This window comes from Hemicordylus capensis, chromosome 7, assembly GCF_027244095.1.
Source record: "Hemicordylus capensis ecotype Gifberg chromosome 7, rHemCap1.1.pri, whole genome shotgun sequence".
In the NCBI taxonomy this organism is placed as follows: Eukaryota; Metazoa; Chordata; class Lepidosauria; order Squamata; family Cordylidae; genus Hemicordylus; species Hemicordylus capensis.
In genome coordinates this window covers 29,365,480-29,380,481 of record NC_069663.1, presented here as the reverse complement: position 1 = coordinate 29,380,481, position 15,002 = coordinate 29,365,480, and the positions used below count along the sequence as shown (strand labels likewise).

The window sequence follows — 15,002 nt, the reverse complement described above, 5'->3', positions numbered from 1 at the left end:
GAGAGGTGCACGGACAGCAGGACGGCGGCAGCCAGGGCATCTGCAGTCCCTCTCAGAGGCACCCCTGGCCCACTCTCCAGGCTTGTGGGCTCTCCTTGGTTTTTGTATGGAGCCCCAGCAGGCTGGCCAGCCCTGTGCAGCAGCCGCCGCCCCTGGAGAGGAGGTGGCCCAGCCCAGAACTGAGCTGGGAGGGGTCCTTTCATGCAAACATCCACTCCTGGTTCTGTCCTCCGCCAACTTTCTTCTTTGAGCACCCCAGGGGTTAACTCTACCTGACGAATGGCCAGCCTGCAGGGCAGGCAGCGCGGCTCTCGGGTGGGGCGGGGCGGAGGGAGCAGCCACCCGAGCTGCCTCCTTGGCCGTGGCCGCCCCCCAGGAAGGGGCCCAATCCCACGGCCAGTTGCTCGCTCCTCCTCCTTGCACACCAAGGAGGGCTATTTGCAGGGCTGAAGTCTGTGCGGAGCAAAGCAAGATCCAGAGACCCAACCTGGGTGAGGTCTGCGGAGCTCCTTGGGACCCCGCCCCACCAGGCGCAAACCCCGCCCCTGCAGCGCTCCCTGCTCAGTCCGGACGCAGGAAGACCCTGGCCCAGCAGCAACTCCCCCGCGGCGGCCACTCAAGAGTTAACAGGAGGACGCGGAAAGGTACCATCGCGGGGCGGGGGGAGGCGGAAATCAGGGGCTCGCCATTCCCCACTTTTTGGCTGCTAGGCCTGAAGGCGTTTCAGGGCGCCCAGCCCCGCTCCCCTCGTCTCCCTTCACCGGCGTTAATATGGTTCGTTCCGAGCGGCCGAGGCTCCCTTTGTCTCTGTGGCCTCCTCCAGATCGGGAGGAACCATTTGCACAGGCGGTGGGAGGAGCACCCCCGGGGGAGGGTCAGCCGTGCTCTGAGCAGCCAGAGAAGCAGCTTGGCTTCCTGCGCGGAATCTGCGCCGGTCTCCCCACCCCCGCCAGCCACTTGGTATCGGCTAAGGACGGCCTCGGGGCTCCCCGGGCTCTCCCTTAACCCCTTCTCTGCCGAGCAAGCCTCCTCCTGGAGGTTCCTGAAGGCAGCGCCAGATGCGGGACGCTGGGACCGACCGCTGAGCCCAGGACAGACCCCCCCAAGCTGGAGCGGGCGCTCTGCACGTGCTCAGAGGCACTACTAGGCAGCTGGTGGAATTCCAGCCAGGCTGCCGGGGAAGAAGGCGTGCCGGAGAGGTTCAGGGGCGCAGCGAGCCCGGCTGGGGTTAGTCCCGCCTCCGAGCAGCCCTGAGCCGGTTCGCAGCAGCCCCCGCCCGTAGGAAGCCCTCCCTGGCCGCGGCAGCTGCTGCGCAGGACTCGGGAGCCGGGGCCGTTTAGCAGCGGAGCGGCCCTGCCTGTGCTGCCCCTCTCGCCGGCCCAGGTACGTGGCGGGGCCGGAGGAGGCGGAGGCAGAGGCAGCTGCCCGCCGGGGCACAGGCTTGGGGTCGCGGAGCGTGGCAGTTACCCCGCTTCGCTCGCGCAGCTCCTTGGCCTGCGCAGGCCCGGGGGCGGGCGAGGCTTCGGAGTGGCAGCAGCCCTCCTTCTGCCTGGGGGCCTCGCCAGGCCAAGGTCCGGCTGGCTGCCCCCCGGACCTGCTCTCTCGCGGGGCGTTCGGGCCTCGGCCTCCCTCGAGTTCGCGCTTCGGGCTGAGTCAGCATCGATCGGAGAGCGGGGGCTGTTGGCCTGGCCCGGCCCCCCTTTCGTGCCGCCCTCGCCTTGGCAAGCGCCGGGAGACGGAGCTCGGGACCTTTCCAGCCCGGAGGCGCCTGGCAGCCTGGGTTCTCTTCCCCAGGCAGGATGTGGGCCGGCGATTGGCCCAGAGAATGCTGGCAGCAGCAGGGCTGCTGGGTCCGGTGGGGTGGCCCTGGGGGAGAGCTGCCTTCTTCCCCTCAGGGCCAGGGTGGGGGCTGACAGCTCTGGCCTCCTCTCGCAAGTGGGAGCAGGTGGAGGCAGCCCTCGGAGGCCCCAGGACTCCTGGGTCCCGACCGTAGCTTAGATCAGAGTGGAGCCCAAGAGGAGGATGGAGCAGAGGGTGCTGGGACTCCTTGGGAGAGTCTGAGGTCTTTGTGGATCTGGCCCACCAAGGCAGATTTTGCCAGAGAGAGCTCCCCTCCAGCTGGGAGAAACCTTTTCTTGCCCCCTTTGTGGACAGGGGCATCCCTGCCCACGAGTTGACCCAGGCAGTAACTTTGCACACGCTTTGAAGCGCCGTCTGGGCAAGGCCAGAGCAGGATTGGATCCCTCCCTAGCACCATGTTTGTGGCGCTGCTGCTGTGACTCTCTGGGAGTGCCGCCCTGCTGCAGGGAAGCTTGCTTGTGGTGCAAGGGCCTGACTCATGTGTAGGCATCTTGTGAGCCATGGGGGGTGGGGCTGCCCACAGACACTATGGCGGGGGCTGCAGACCTTGGCACGCTGGATCCTGTCGGTTGTTCTGTGCTAGGTGCCCCCTCTGACTGCACGTGTCCAGGTGCCCGAGATTTCCCAGCCTGCCCTGCGTGCATCTGTGGCACCAATCCTGTGCTGCGGATCGCCAGCGGCGCTTGAGCTCTGGCTTGTAAGCTGCCCCCTTCGCAGAGGGAAAGAGGTTGCTCTGAGGACGAGCTGGCCCTGCCTGTGTGTGTCTGCTGGGGACTCAGCAGGACTCATGCCAGGTGCTGTTTCAGGCCTGCCGGCCAGGCCCACACTCCACATGGAGACCCAGCTGTGTGGGTCGCGAGTCAATGCGTGAGGCAAGGGGATGCCTTCTGCCCCCACTCCTGCCCCGCTGGGCCACACAGTGGTCCAGGGCTGAGCCCAGGCAGGCCGCTGAGGGTGCAGAAGCCTGGAGTGGAGTGGAGGGAGTTGGGCAGAGAGGAATCCTTCTCCCTCCCTCTCCACAGAAGAACTACTAAACGGGAGGCTGGGCAATTTGGGACCGACAAGAGGAAGTACTTTCCCACACCACCCCCTTGTTAATCTGTGGAATTCTCTGCCACAAGGTGTGGTGACAGCCACCAGCCTGGATGGCTTTAAGGAGGACTTAGATAAATTCACAGAGGACAGGCCTATCAATGGCTGCTAGTCTGGCGGCTGTGGGCCCCCTCCAGCCCCAGAGGCAAGATGCTGCTCAATCCCAGGTGCAGGGGAGCCACAGTGGGGGGGGGGGGGAGAGGGCATGCCCCTTTCAACTCCTGCCTGTGGGCTCCCCAGAGGCACCTGGTGGGCCACTGTGGGGAACAGGATGCTGGACTAGAGGGGCCTCCTCGGGCCTGATCCAGCAGGGCTGTCCTTAGGCTCTTAAGACACTTTGGGTTTCTTTGGAACGGATTAAAACTGGCTCTTGAGAAGAGTTGCCACCAGACTCCAGTTTGCAGGGAGCTGCCTGCTGTGGAGTCCGGCCCTTGGTGGTCCCTTTAGCCCCGTCCTGCCTGCCTTGACGGGCAGCAGCTCTTGAAGCCCCCCCCCCCCCGCCGTGGTTCTCATCCTGCTGGGGCTTTTCCTTCTGGGAGCCCACGAGTTGCCAATGGCTCCTGGAGAGAGTAAGGCTGCTGCTGCTGCGGCTGCTTTGGGGTCGGAGGAGGAGGAGGGCTCCCCACCCTTTGGAAAGAGAGTCATTGCTTTCCAGGGGTCATCCTGTGCCCAGGAAGGATGAGGAGAAGCAGCCCCTCAGCAGGCTGAAAGCACCCTTGAGCTCCTTGACCGGGAAAGGCAGCTTTGGGTTTTCTGATCGGGCACAGAGGGCAAAGAACGGAGTGGGGAGGAGGGTTGGAGGAGCAGAAAATGCAGGGAGGGGAGAGGAAAGGGGCAGTGTGGGGAACTGAACCACCCCCCCACCCCCCCATCGCTTTGTTGGTTTGGCAAAGGGAAGTGAATCTTGCTTAGGAAGGCTTGCGGGGCGGGGGGGGGGGACCATCCTGGCCATGGAGGCTGGGCTTGAAAGTTTGGATTTCAAGCCACGGGGGGGGGAGGGAGGGGGGAGGAGGAGGAGTCTCCAGTCACGAGGGGGGAGGCTGTGCTGTAACTCTGGCCTCACTCAGCACCCAGAAAGGAGCAAGTTCCACCAGTTTCATCCAGAGGGTGCCTCCTTTTAACTGCAGGCATTTAGTGGTCTAGCGTCCTTCCTTCCAAGCCCAACAACCTCTCTGGCTACCTGCCTCGCCCTCCTTGTGGCCCAGCCTCTGGAGGCCTCTGCGCACGAGACGCTTTTCTGACACAGAGCGGCACGGATCCTGCGGTGCCTAGTTGGGCAGCTGCTGCCGCCGCCCCTCTGTTGCAACAAGTCCCCTTTCAGGCAGAAGACCGTCTGCAGGCTCTGCCTGTCCCTGCGGCTACTTGCCAGTCGTGCTGGCAGGGCAGCTGTGGAGCCCAGAAGCAGCCTCTTCCTCCTCTTCCTCCTCTTCCTCCCTGCAGGCTCTCTGGTGGTGCGTCCAGCCCTTTGGGCCTCCACTCCGTGGCACAAATGAAGCCCCACGTCACCTACCAGCAGGTACGTTCTGCAACCCGTAAGGAGCAGTGTGGGTGTTGGCTGGTGGGGCGGGGGGAGCTGTGGATGGGGCACCGCCATCCCATCCCGCTGGGATCCTGTTTCAGAGAAGTCCTCCAAACGGGGGCACCATTTGTTCCAGTGGGGCTTGTGCAGGATACCTTCAGTAAACAGGATACCCGACCCCAACCCCCTGCAAAGAGGCCCCTTTCAAAGTGGTGAGTCTCTCTGTTTAGCGGGGGGAGAGCAACTGGCCCTGTCCGCCCCCTGCACAGCATCCCTCCAGTGGCCGTTGCTGGTGATATTTTAGATGGTGAGCCCTTTGGGGACAAGGAGGCATTTTCTTTCTTTCTTTCTTTCTTTCTTTCTTTCTTTCTTTCTTTCTTTGTAAACAGTTTGGGGAACTTTTGTTGAAAAGCGATATAGACATATTTGTCATTTTCTTTATTTTTTCTTCGTTTCCTGGGTGTGGGGGAGGGGGGAGGTGGCATGGAGATGGGTGGGCAGGGGGCATCGTCTGGATCTGGTGAACCCTCCTGGAGGAGATCCTGGCGTGGCGGAATTCTCGGCCACATCCTCTGCAGGGCGTCCTGCCTGCAACACGGGGGGGGGGGGGGCGGTTCCTTGCCTAATTTCATTTCCAGTGTCTTGCAGTCTCTCTGCTCCTTCCTTGCAGCTGAAGACCCTGTGCAGCCCTGAAGAGCCGCGGCTGCCTGAACGGCCCAGCCCGGCCCAGCCCAAGGTGGGTGTGCAGAGTCGGGCCCCTCCGCTGCTGAGCTGGCCTTGGCAGCCTTGCTGGGTCAGCCATGCAGGGCGCTCAGCATGCTCCCCGCACGGAAGGCGGGACGGAGGGCCTCTGCCCTGCTGCTGCTGCCGCCGCCGCTGCCCTCTCACTTTGTGCAAGCGATTGGCACCACCCTGCTCTGGCCGCCATCTCCACCCCTTCCTCTGTGGTCTCCCTTGTGGTGCCTTTCTAGATTGTGAGCCCCTCGGGGCAGGGACCTCTCCTCCCGTCCTCTCTGAAGTATCATGTACATGGGTGGCGTTAGACAAGAGCAGGGGCAGGAAGGGCTGGTCCTCCTGCATTGCTCGGCAGCGTGAATGATGCTGCAGCCAGCTGGCCAGAAAGGAGGAGCATCCCAGAGGGTGGGGGGATCCCTTGTCAGTGGGGTTTTTGGGAAGGGGGGGGCGGTCCCCTTGTCGTCTTGTGTGGTTGAGGGGTTTTTTGTTTTTGCTTTTTTAAAGTGTTCAACTATTTTACTTCTCTCACTGATCCCTTGCAATGTTTTGTGTTTTGAACAACAAAAATTGTTTTTTAAAAAAACCTGCCACAAACAACGTTCTCCCATCTGGAATGTGAGGCAATGAACACGATGAGGGATCCCCCACCCCAAAAACTGATGCTAGTGTTCATAATGTGTGGGGACCACCATGTGCCCCGAGCCCCTCGGCGGTGGGCAGGATAACCATGTCTAGGGTTGGAGAGGGCGGCCAGGAGCCTCTGGACTCCGCAAAGGGGCTTGGCCACATGCCGCCGGACCGGAGTGGCCAGCCGGCCAGCCACCACCTGACCTGCCTTTCTCCGCCAGGACTTCCGCTGCATCTTGGTGGTGGCCATCCTGGCCACGATGCTGGGAGCCGCCCTCCTGATCCACAGCCTCGTCCTCCCCGTCCATCGCCTGGGCTCTGTGGGGGGTGTGGCCGCCCCGTCCCTGGACAACACCTGCAGCGACCCTTGCAGGTGAGGGCTGTGCCTTCTGCTTCTCCCCTCTGGCTTTCAGATCCTGCCCTCCAGCATGTGACTTCTGGGTCCAGATTAGGGGGGCACCGGAGGGGGCTGCTGGTGGCTCCTCTGGAAACCCTCCGTCAGGACTGCAGAGGCAGCACTTCCAATCTGCCCCTCCACGGCGCGGGGTGTGTGCAAACTGCTTGCGGGATAAAACCTGTCCTGATCGACTGGACTGAAGAAGGAGGCTTGGCAGTGGGGAGGCGATGGAGCCGGGGGAGTCAGGATTCTGGGTATGTTGCCTGGACCACCCCCAGAATTTGGTGGCATCGGCTGCCTCTGGCGGGCCCTCCTCCACACGCTCCCCCAGCACATCAGTGGGCACTTCTTTGTTGCCTCCAGGGAGCCCATGGGCTGGGAGCGCTTCCTCTCCCCCCAGGGAGGAAGGAGCGGCTGAGCTCCAAGGCGAGTGGAGAAAATGCTGGGACTGGGCTGGATTGAGCCGCTGGGGGCAGGCGGGGGCGGGGGGGGGGGAGAGGCAGTCCTGGGGCTTCTTGGGGCCAGAAGGAGCCTGGCTCGGTCTCCGGACTGCCTCGCTGGCCCTTCTCCCTCTCAGCAGGCCTCTCAGGGCTTGGGACTTCCTCTCCTCAGGATTGTGCTGGTCGAGAGCATCCCAGAGGGACTGGCCTATGAGGCCAACAGCACCCTCAGCCCCTCCACTTCTGAGGCCTGGCGGAATCTTCTGAGGGGCGCGAGGAGCACCGTGGACATCGCCGCTTTCTACTGGACCCTCACGAATGCGGACACCCACACCCAGGATCCCTCGGCCAGCCAGGTGACCAGCCGGAGCTTCCTCTCAAGGGATGCCCGCCCGGGTGGGGGCTGCCATCTCTGCCCCAGAGCAGCGTGCTGGAAATGGCTTTCCTCGGGAACTCCGTCTCCTTTGGCAACGGGGACCCCCTGATGGGCAAAGCCAGGGAACCCTGTCCTACTGTGACAGCTTTCTGGGTGGCAGGGAGGAAAGGTCTCTCCTGGGCATTTTCCAGATCACTCCCTGCAACAGTTTCGCAAAGTGCCCCTCCGTATGTGCCTGTGTTTCGACATCGTGTGCCGTTCATATTCCCGATGCCTTGTTTCGGACTTCATTGATGCTTTGTAGCCCTATAACGCTGTATATGCATTGCAGGAAAGTAGCTTTCAGGCCATTGATCCATCTGTCACCATGCCACATATGTGTCCCCATTGCTCCTGCTAGCACAAAGCAGAGCGATGGAGCTGCACCCCTGCTGGCGGCTTTGCACAAAGGCACCGAGAATTTTTTTTAAAAAAGAGTCCGTCATATCAGCGGTTCCCTGCCCCCTGCGCAACCCCATTGGCCCAAAATGGAGGAGGAGGAGGGAGTAGTGAATGCAATTCAGGTGGAATATGGACACCCCCTGCCTGGAAAACCCGCTGCAGTGGTGGGCAATATGAACGGCCAAAACCCTGTCACAATGCATTGAAAAACACATCGAGAAATGCGATACTCGTGGTTTCAAGCCGCTGCCTCATACCGTCGCACTTTGCAGCACTTTAACCAGTGCAAATCTCATAGTCGGGGAAATGCCCTGCTGTTTGGAAGCAAAACAGGGGTGAATCTGGAGCTTTGCCAGAGTGCCTGGTGGCCCTGAGGTGGGTGGGCAGGCGGGCAGGCGGGCGGGCAGGCAGGCTCCTTGGGTCATGGGCCTGCCCCGAGTGCCGGGTAGGCCCTGCCAAGCCTCCCTTCCAGACAAGCACCTAACTGCCCGGGTGGGAAGTGCCGGAGTCCAGCCTCTGAGTCTGTCAAAGGCCCCTTTGATGGAGAGCGGAACATCCATTTGTTCGGGTGTTGGTTACGGGGGCTCCTTCCAGCAGGAAATGCTTCAGAAGCCCTGTCACAGCGGCCATGTGCTGATTTCACAGTTTTCATGTGGAAAACTGTAAACCACACCCAAAACTTGCCAGGAGCTTTCCCAGACAGCAGGCTTTATTGCAGGTTTACGGCGAGTTCAGATTTCCCCCCCAAAATGACACAAAAAGGGGATTTTTTTTACCCCAGATATAAATCAGGCTAGGCTCTAACATGCAGTGAAAAAGCCGAATCGTGTGTGGAGTGCTCTCCAATATCTCACATGGACCTTGGCACAAATCCGGCCACTGTGTGAAGGTACACCCTCCATTCCGGTGGAGAAGCAAGCAAAACGCCCCACCTGGGAATGTTCTTCCTTTGGGAGATGTGGAGTTCCAGTAGTCAAGTGCTGAAGGCAGCTTTTGACAGTCCAAACCTAGCAAGTCTGACCTGGTCTCTCGAAAACAGAGTCCTGGTAGATGATCTTGAGAGTGACACTTAAAGCACCTTTGAGATGTGCTGCTTCAGCCTAGAAAGTGGCTTCTCCCGGATGCCCAGCTTGTTCTGGTGCAGGAGGCAGCCTTGGACCCCCGTGGCTTGTGCCATGGCGAAGGCGGGGGGCTCAGCCTCTGGGCCGCCAGCCACTGGAGCAGCCGTGTGAGGAGAGGCTGGAACCTCCCGCTGAGCTCTGGCTTTGAACAAGGGCGAAGAGATCCTGGCGGAGCTGCTGCAGCTGACCGGCAGAGGCATCGCCACGCGGATTGCTGTCAACCCGCCTTCCTCCCGACAGCCCAGCTCAGACCTCCAGGCGCTGGAGGAAAGCGGTGAGTGCCTGCGAGGGGCGGCTGGTGGCCAGGCTTCGCTTCCCAAAGCCGCCGTGGGGGGGGGCCTCTCCTTTCGCCATGGGGGGGGCCAAGCTGGAGACGGCTGGAGCTCCCAACCAGGCCACACCTAGCCAAAAGGGGTGCGGGGGGGTGTCACGTTTTGGAGACTGCGGTGGAGGACCAAACCGGCCTCTGTGTTTCCAAACGGCTCCAGGAGTCCAGATCCGCAAAGTCGACATGCACCGGCTGACCACTGGGGTCCTGCACACCAAGTTCTGGATTGTGGACCGGACGCACCTTTACCTGGGGAGCGCCAACATGGACTGGCGGGCCCTGACCCAGGTGACACCCAGGCGCCTTTCCCGAGGGGCCTCTCCTTCCAGCCGCCGGCCTGCTCGGAGCCCCCTCCGGGGCCAGGCCGGGAGAGGGGGGGCTCCTCAGCTGGGGGGGGCGGCGGCCGCGTGTTGCTCTTTGGGGACACTGATGACGTAGCCACGTGTGGTCTGAGCAGGATGGCCCATCCGACGCTCCCCTGCTGCAGGGATTGTGTCCGGCTTCTCCTTGCGGGGGGGGAGGGGGCAGGGGGCAAGATGGCCCGGCCCAGCCCAGCCCGGCCCAGCCCAGCCCGGCCGCCCTCTCCAGCCCCTCGCTCTGCTGCTTCCAGGTGAAGGAGCTGGGGGTGGCCGTCTACAACTGCAGCTGCCTGGCCCAGGACCTGGGGAAGATGTTTGAGGCGTACTGGGCTCTGGGGCTGCCCAACGCCACCATCCCGTCGCCCTGGCCAGACAAGTACGCCACCCCCTACAACAAGCAGACCCCCCTGGCGCTCCAGCTGAACGGCACCGATGCTGGCGTGTACATTTCGGTGAGTCGGCGTGTGGCCCAGCTGGGGCCGGGCTCCCGGGAACCACTGACCCAGTCTCACGGGGGGAGGTCCTCTCCAAGGAAGAGCCGCGCCCCACACCTCTCGCAAGGGTGGCAGGCCTGCCCCAGAGAAGCATTGCAGCAGACGCCTTGGCATGGGTGGCTCAAGAGGCAACTCTGCCCGTGGTGTGCCCTGGGTTGCTGCCAGCGCTTGGCTCCGCTCTGGGGCAGTGTGCCGTGGGCCTGGCTGTGGGGAGGGGCCAGCAGCAACGGGCCCAGAGGAGGCGCAGCTGCCTCTGCCTCCTGGCAGCAGCTTGGGGGCTCCTCTCTTGCTTCCCAGGCTGCCCGACAGCTGCGCCGCCTGCAGGCTGGCCAAGCTGTGCAGCTCGCCCTGGTGAATGGCCAGCCTGCAGGCTGCATGGGAGAGAGGAGCCCCCCCGACCGCGCGGCTGCCAGGAAGCAGAGGCAGCTGCGTCCTCCTTGCCCCCCGCCCCGGCTCCTGAGGACCAGCCGCCGCTGGCTGGGGCTGAAAGGGGGCCCCACTCACTGGCTGGGGCTGAAAGGGGGCCCCACTCACTGGCTGGGAAACAGCCCCGTCCGAAACGCCCTGTGGCTCCTCTCCTCCAGAGTGCTCCGCCGGCCCTCTGTGCCTCCGGCCGGACCGAGGACCTCCAGTCCCTCCTGAGCGTCATCGATGGGGCCCGGGCGTTTGTCTTTGTCGCTGTGATGAGCTACTTGCCCACCATGGAGTTCTCGCATCCCAGGAGGTAACTTGGGGCTGGGGGGCAGACCCGAAGCCTCCCTCCCTCCCTCCCTCCCTCCCTGGGGGCTTTCATTCCGGGTCCGCAGCCCTCTCCCGCTGCCTTTGCGACAGACACACGCCGACCGCAGAATGGCCTGTGTCCCATCACCTCTAGGGATACGAGAGGCGGGGCCTTCTGCGGGGTGCAGAGGCCTAGCTAGTGGGGAGGGGGCCCGTACCCCCCTTCTCCAGGCGGCCCCCGGAGTGGCGGAGAGCCTGAGGGAAAGAGAGAAGGGTGGAGCTGGGGGCCCTCAGGCTCTGGGGGGCCTGGGCTCTCTGGACCCCTCCGCTCAATTCTAGCTGCACCCCTGGGTGGGGGGCCGTGGGGGGGCCCTGAAGCTTTGACCAGCGGCAGCAGCCTTGTGCTGAAGTGGTTGCCCTTCTCATGCTGCTAGTTCTGTAGTCTGGAGCTGGAAAGGGGTGTTGCCTGTTGCTCTTTTAACTAACTGGTGGAGATTTGCATTTTCTGCGACCCGTATGAAGTATAGAAGAACAGGGGCTGCACCCAAGAAATGTCTTCCTGGGCGCTTTCCAGATTATTGCGCTCTGGCCAGCAGTAAAATGCTTCGGCTTGGCAGGGTCGTTTGGAAAACGTCAGCAGCCTGTGCAGCCCTCCCACCGCAGGAAGACGCTGCTCTTTTTCTGCGACGCTCATGCAACAGCCCCTGAGAGGGTTGCCCTGCTACCTGCGGCTGCCGCCCTGAGCCATTTTTGGAAGGGCGGTCTATGAATCAAATAAACAAATGTTGTAGGACTAAAGCGGCAGGGTTTAAACCCGAACCCTTGCTGACAGCGCAGGGACTGAGATGGAGGACTCGCGGCCGCCGTGACCCTGCGGTCAGTGTGCTGTCTGGGAAGCGCCCAGCTGTCGCCTGAAGTCCAGCCCAGGCCACCCCCATCAGAGTTGGGGGCCCCGGTTGGCTGCCTAGGAGGTGGGCATGCCTGGCACCGCTCAGGGCTCTCCTCTCTCCCTCTTCCCCCCACAACCCGTCTTCAGGTTCTGGCCAGTCATTGATGACCACTTGCGGAAGGCGGCCTACGAGAGGAGAGTCCGCGTCCGCCTGCTGGTCGGCTGCTGGAGACACTCGAAGTCGGAGATGTTTCCATTCCTGCAGTCCCTGGCTGCCTTGAGGGACAACCGCACCCACTACAGTGTGGAAGTGGTGAGGGCCCCCTGGGGCCGCCGGTGGGCTCTCTCCCCAGGGGGTCCTCCTCCTCCTCCTCCTTGGCTGTGCCTCTTCAAGATGGCCCTTGGGGGAGGGGAGGGGAGGGGGGTCTCCCACTGCTGCCCTCCCACCTGTGGCTGCCAGGCTAGCCCAAGATGTGGAGAACCACCGAATGAAGGGAGCTGGGGAGGGGCCCCCTCCTCGGGCCCCAGGCACAGGGGTGCCACTGCAGAAGGCGTTTCCAAAGGGGAGCAGCGGAACCCACAGCGAGTCGTGGGGCACCTGAACGTGTCTCCCCCCCCGGTGGCAGCAGAAGCTTCAGGGGACCAGAGTCCAGATGAGGCCGCCTGGCCCAGGAGACTCTGCAGCCACTCCTGAGCAGAGGAGCCGCCCCCCCCGGCCCTTCCTTGAAGTTGGTCTCCCCACGGCTGGAGGCTGCAGCTTCTTGGCAGACGGGGCATGTCTTCCCCCCCCGCACTCCCCCCCCAGCCTGCTTTTCCTCTCCTCTTCCAGAGGCTCTTCGTGGTCCCAGCCAATGAGACGCAAGCCAAGATCCCCTACGCCAGAGTCAACCACAACAAGTTCATGGTGACAGACAAAGTGGCTTATATTGGTGAGTGGCCGGTGGGTCCAGCCCCCCATGGAGCCCCCCATGGAGCCTCTCCCTTGGTGACTGGCTTGGAAGAGTGACAGGCAGCCACCCGTAAACAGGCCGTGGTGGGGTGAAGTCAAAGGCATGCTACAACCCTAACGCAACGGGCAGCGGCGGCGGCAGCAGCTTCTAGCAGAGCAAAGCAGAACCTGGAGTGAGCAGCCTCAGCCTCAGGGGGAGGCGGGGAGGAGGCTGGATGAGCCCCCCTTGGAAGGGAGCAGTGGGGAGGCCCCGACCCTCGAGAGGCAGACTGGGCCTGTGCACCAGATCGACGCTGGGGCAGGACGGGGGTTCAGCCAGACCTTGCAGCAGCCTGCAGCGGCGGTGTGGGGAGAGTTGGCGGTGTCCTGAACAAGGACCCTGGACAGCCTGGCAGGGCCTGGGGCCGAGGGGTGTCCTTGCCGCAGCCCCTTCCCAGGCGTGGGGCGGAGTTGGAGGGCCTGGCCAGGGCCAGCCGTTCCCACAGCTCCAGCCACTCCTTGACTGGCGCCCAGCTGCCGGCCCCTGACGGGTGTGCTTCTCCCTTCTCCCCACAGGAACATCCAACTGGTCCGGGGACTACTTCCTCCACACAGCCGGCTCCGCTCTGGTCGTGAATCAGAGCCTCGTGGAGCCTGGGGGCCGGGCCACGCTCCGGGAGCAGCTGCAGGCTGTGTTTGAGCGAGACTGGGACTCCCAGTACAGCCAGGAGCTGAGCTCACTGGGCCAGTGGGAGGGTCTCTGTGGGGCCCACTAGCCATGGGCAACGCCAGGTGGAGGGGGCTGCGACTCACCCACAGCCTCCCCTGCGTGGGGCTGCGTCTTGCTGGCCCTGCAGCAGCAGCAGCTCTTCTGTGGAACAGACCAGGCCGACCACGTGCCTTGCTGACCGGATGGGGGGGCGGGAGGGGGAGGGTCATCAACCAGGCTCTGCTAGACCGGACTCCTCCTCCTCCTCCTCGCAGAAGAGCATTGGCACAAAAGCAGGCTTTAGAGGCAGCGGGTGCCAGCTGGGTTTCTCTTTGTCTACCAATTGCGCAGAGGATTGGTTCAAAGCAGCGGTCATGAGAAGAGAGGCATCGCTTCTCTCTTTTGGCTTGAGAGCAGAGAAAAGGGACACAGAAGCATCCCTGCAAACCATCCTGGAGGAACCGAGGAAGTTCCCAGGGGAATCTCTGAGGGGCTGCAGTCCTCAGGGTTGAGTTGATTTTTAAACAAAAGTGTATCTTAGAAGCTGGTTGAATTAAGTCGCCTTCCATGGACGGAGGATGGGGGGGGGGCCCTGCTTGGCCAGAATATGGCTTTAGAGGGAAAGGGGCTTCCACAGACCACGTGCCACGGAGTGCCCATCTCCCTCCCTCTGCACTTGACCGGCGGCCATTTGGCTTTTATTCCCGGAACAGCCAGGGCGGAGGTCACAGAAGTGTGGGCAGTTCAAGACTGGAGAGCAGAAAGGGCTGAGATGGGTCCCGTGGGGTCACCGGATGCCGGGGTGACTGCTCTTGCCCTTTCCCTTCCTAGATGCGGTTTAAAAAAATTTTTTTTTAATGAAACATTTGCTTGGTGATCTTGTGGAACATTGTCCTCTGCACCCGCACGGTGCATTGTGTTTTCCTCTTTTAATAAAACTTATCACTTTTTTTAGCCTACTTTCCAGGAGGCTTATGAAATTACCCAGCATTCTGTGTGTGTGTCCCTCCGTGTGTGTGTCCCTGCCTTATCAACTTCGCAACACCTGGACCAATATGAACCAAATTGGGTATAGTTGTAGGGACACAAAGGGACACTTCAGCGGCCTCGTTTGTGATGTTGTCATCCCCCCCCCAATCTAAGATGGCAGATGCATAAACCTTTGAGGCGCAAGTGGGCCAACTTGTGACCCGCCTAACCCATTTGAACCAAATTTGCTACAGCTATAGGGACACATAAAGGTAAAGTTGTGCCATCGAGCCGGTGTCAACTTGTGGCGCCCACAGAGCCCTGTGGCTGTCTTTGGTAGAATACAGGAGGGGTTGGCCATTGCCTCCTCCCACGCAGTATGAGAGGATGCCTTTCAGCATCTTCCTAGGTTGCTGCTGCGTCATCCCTGCCCTGTGCTCTGAGACGCAGACTGGCTGGTTTAAAACTCTGTAACTTTCAAGACCTGAAAGTTAAGGAAAAGGTTCTGGGGCAATCCAGAAGCTCTGGTAGGTTCCTGCTGCCAACAAGCGCTCTAAGCCTTGCCTAGAACTGGACTATTGGATCGAGTGCTTTGGTCCAAGGGCCCTCTGCAGCTGCGTACTGGGCAACTGCAAAAATCGGCTCCCCCTTTTTGCTAACAGGCAAGACTAAAGAAGAACCCTTGCCCTCCCGTGCATTTTGCCTGCAGCTGGAGCTAATTGTTAATTTGGCCAAGCTCTCGTTGAGATGCATTTTGCACCAGAGAAATTCCCCCTCCTGCTGGGTCAATAACCACCCCTGGAGGCTAGAAAAAGGGTAAAGAACAAATTAAAAAACTTGTATTCAAATACTGCAGACTAGTTCTGTCTGAGGATTTTAGAAACGCTTTGGTTCCCCGCATTTAGCCAAGACTCCCATTTTTTGAGCGCTTCCTTGACTCTCTTCTTCATGAGCCATGCTGCTGGCATCCTCATGGACTTGGCGGTGGTGGTGCCTTC

The 15,002-nt window shown here is 61.7% G+C and overlaps 1 protein-coding gene across 3 annotated transcripts; it reads left to right on the top strand.

Annotated features, from left to right (window-relative positions):
* Window positions 1–449: 449 nt before the first annotated feature.
* Window positions 450–14,025, top strand: PLD3 (phospholipase D family member 3). Of its 3 annotated transcripts, none has more exons than XM_053268740.1 (12): window positions 450–644; window positions 4,393–4,468; window positions 5,142–5,207; window positions 6,055–6,206; window positions 6,843–7,026; window positions 8,762–8,882; window positions 9,097–9,224; window positions 9,547–9,747; window positions 10,374–10,513; window positions 11,546–11,711; window positions 12,228–12,327; window positions 12,903–14,025. In XM_053268740.1, the coding sequence occupies exons 2-12, from the start codon at window positions 4,442–4,444 to the stop codon at window positions 13,100–13,102; spliced, it is 1,485 nt and encodes a 494-aa protein (XP_053124715.1). In that variant the 5' UTR covers window positions 450–644; window positions 4,393–4,441; the 3' UTR covers window positions 13,103–14,025. The 3 variants fall into 3 exon arrangements, with proteins under 3 accessions (XP_053124715.1, XP_053124716.1, XP_053124714.1); XM_053268741.1 differs by lacking the exon at window positions 450–644 and adding an exon at window positions 668–774; XM_053268739.1 differs by lacking the exon at window positions 450–644 and adding an exon at window positions 830–1,383.
* The last annotated feature ends 977 nt before the right edge of the window (window positions 14,026–15,002 follow it).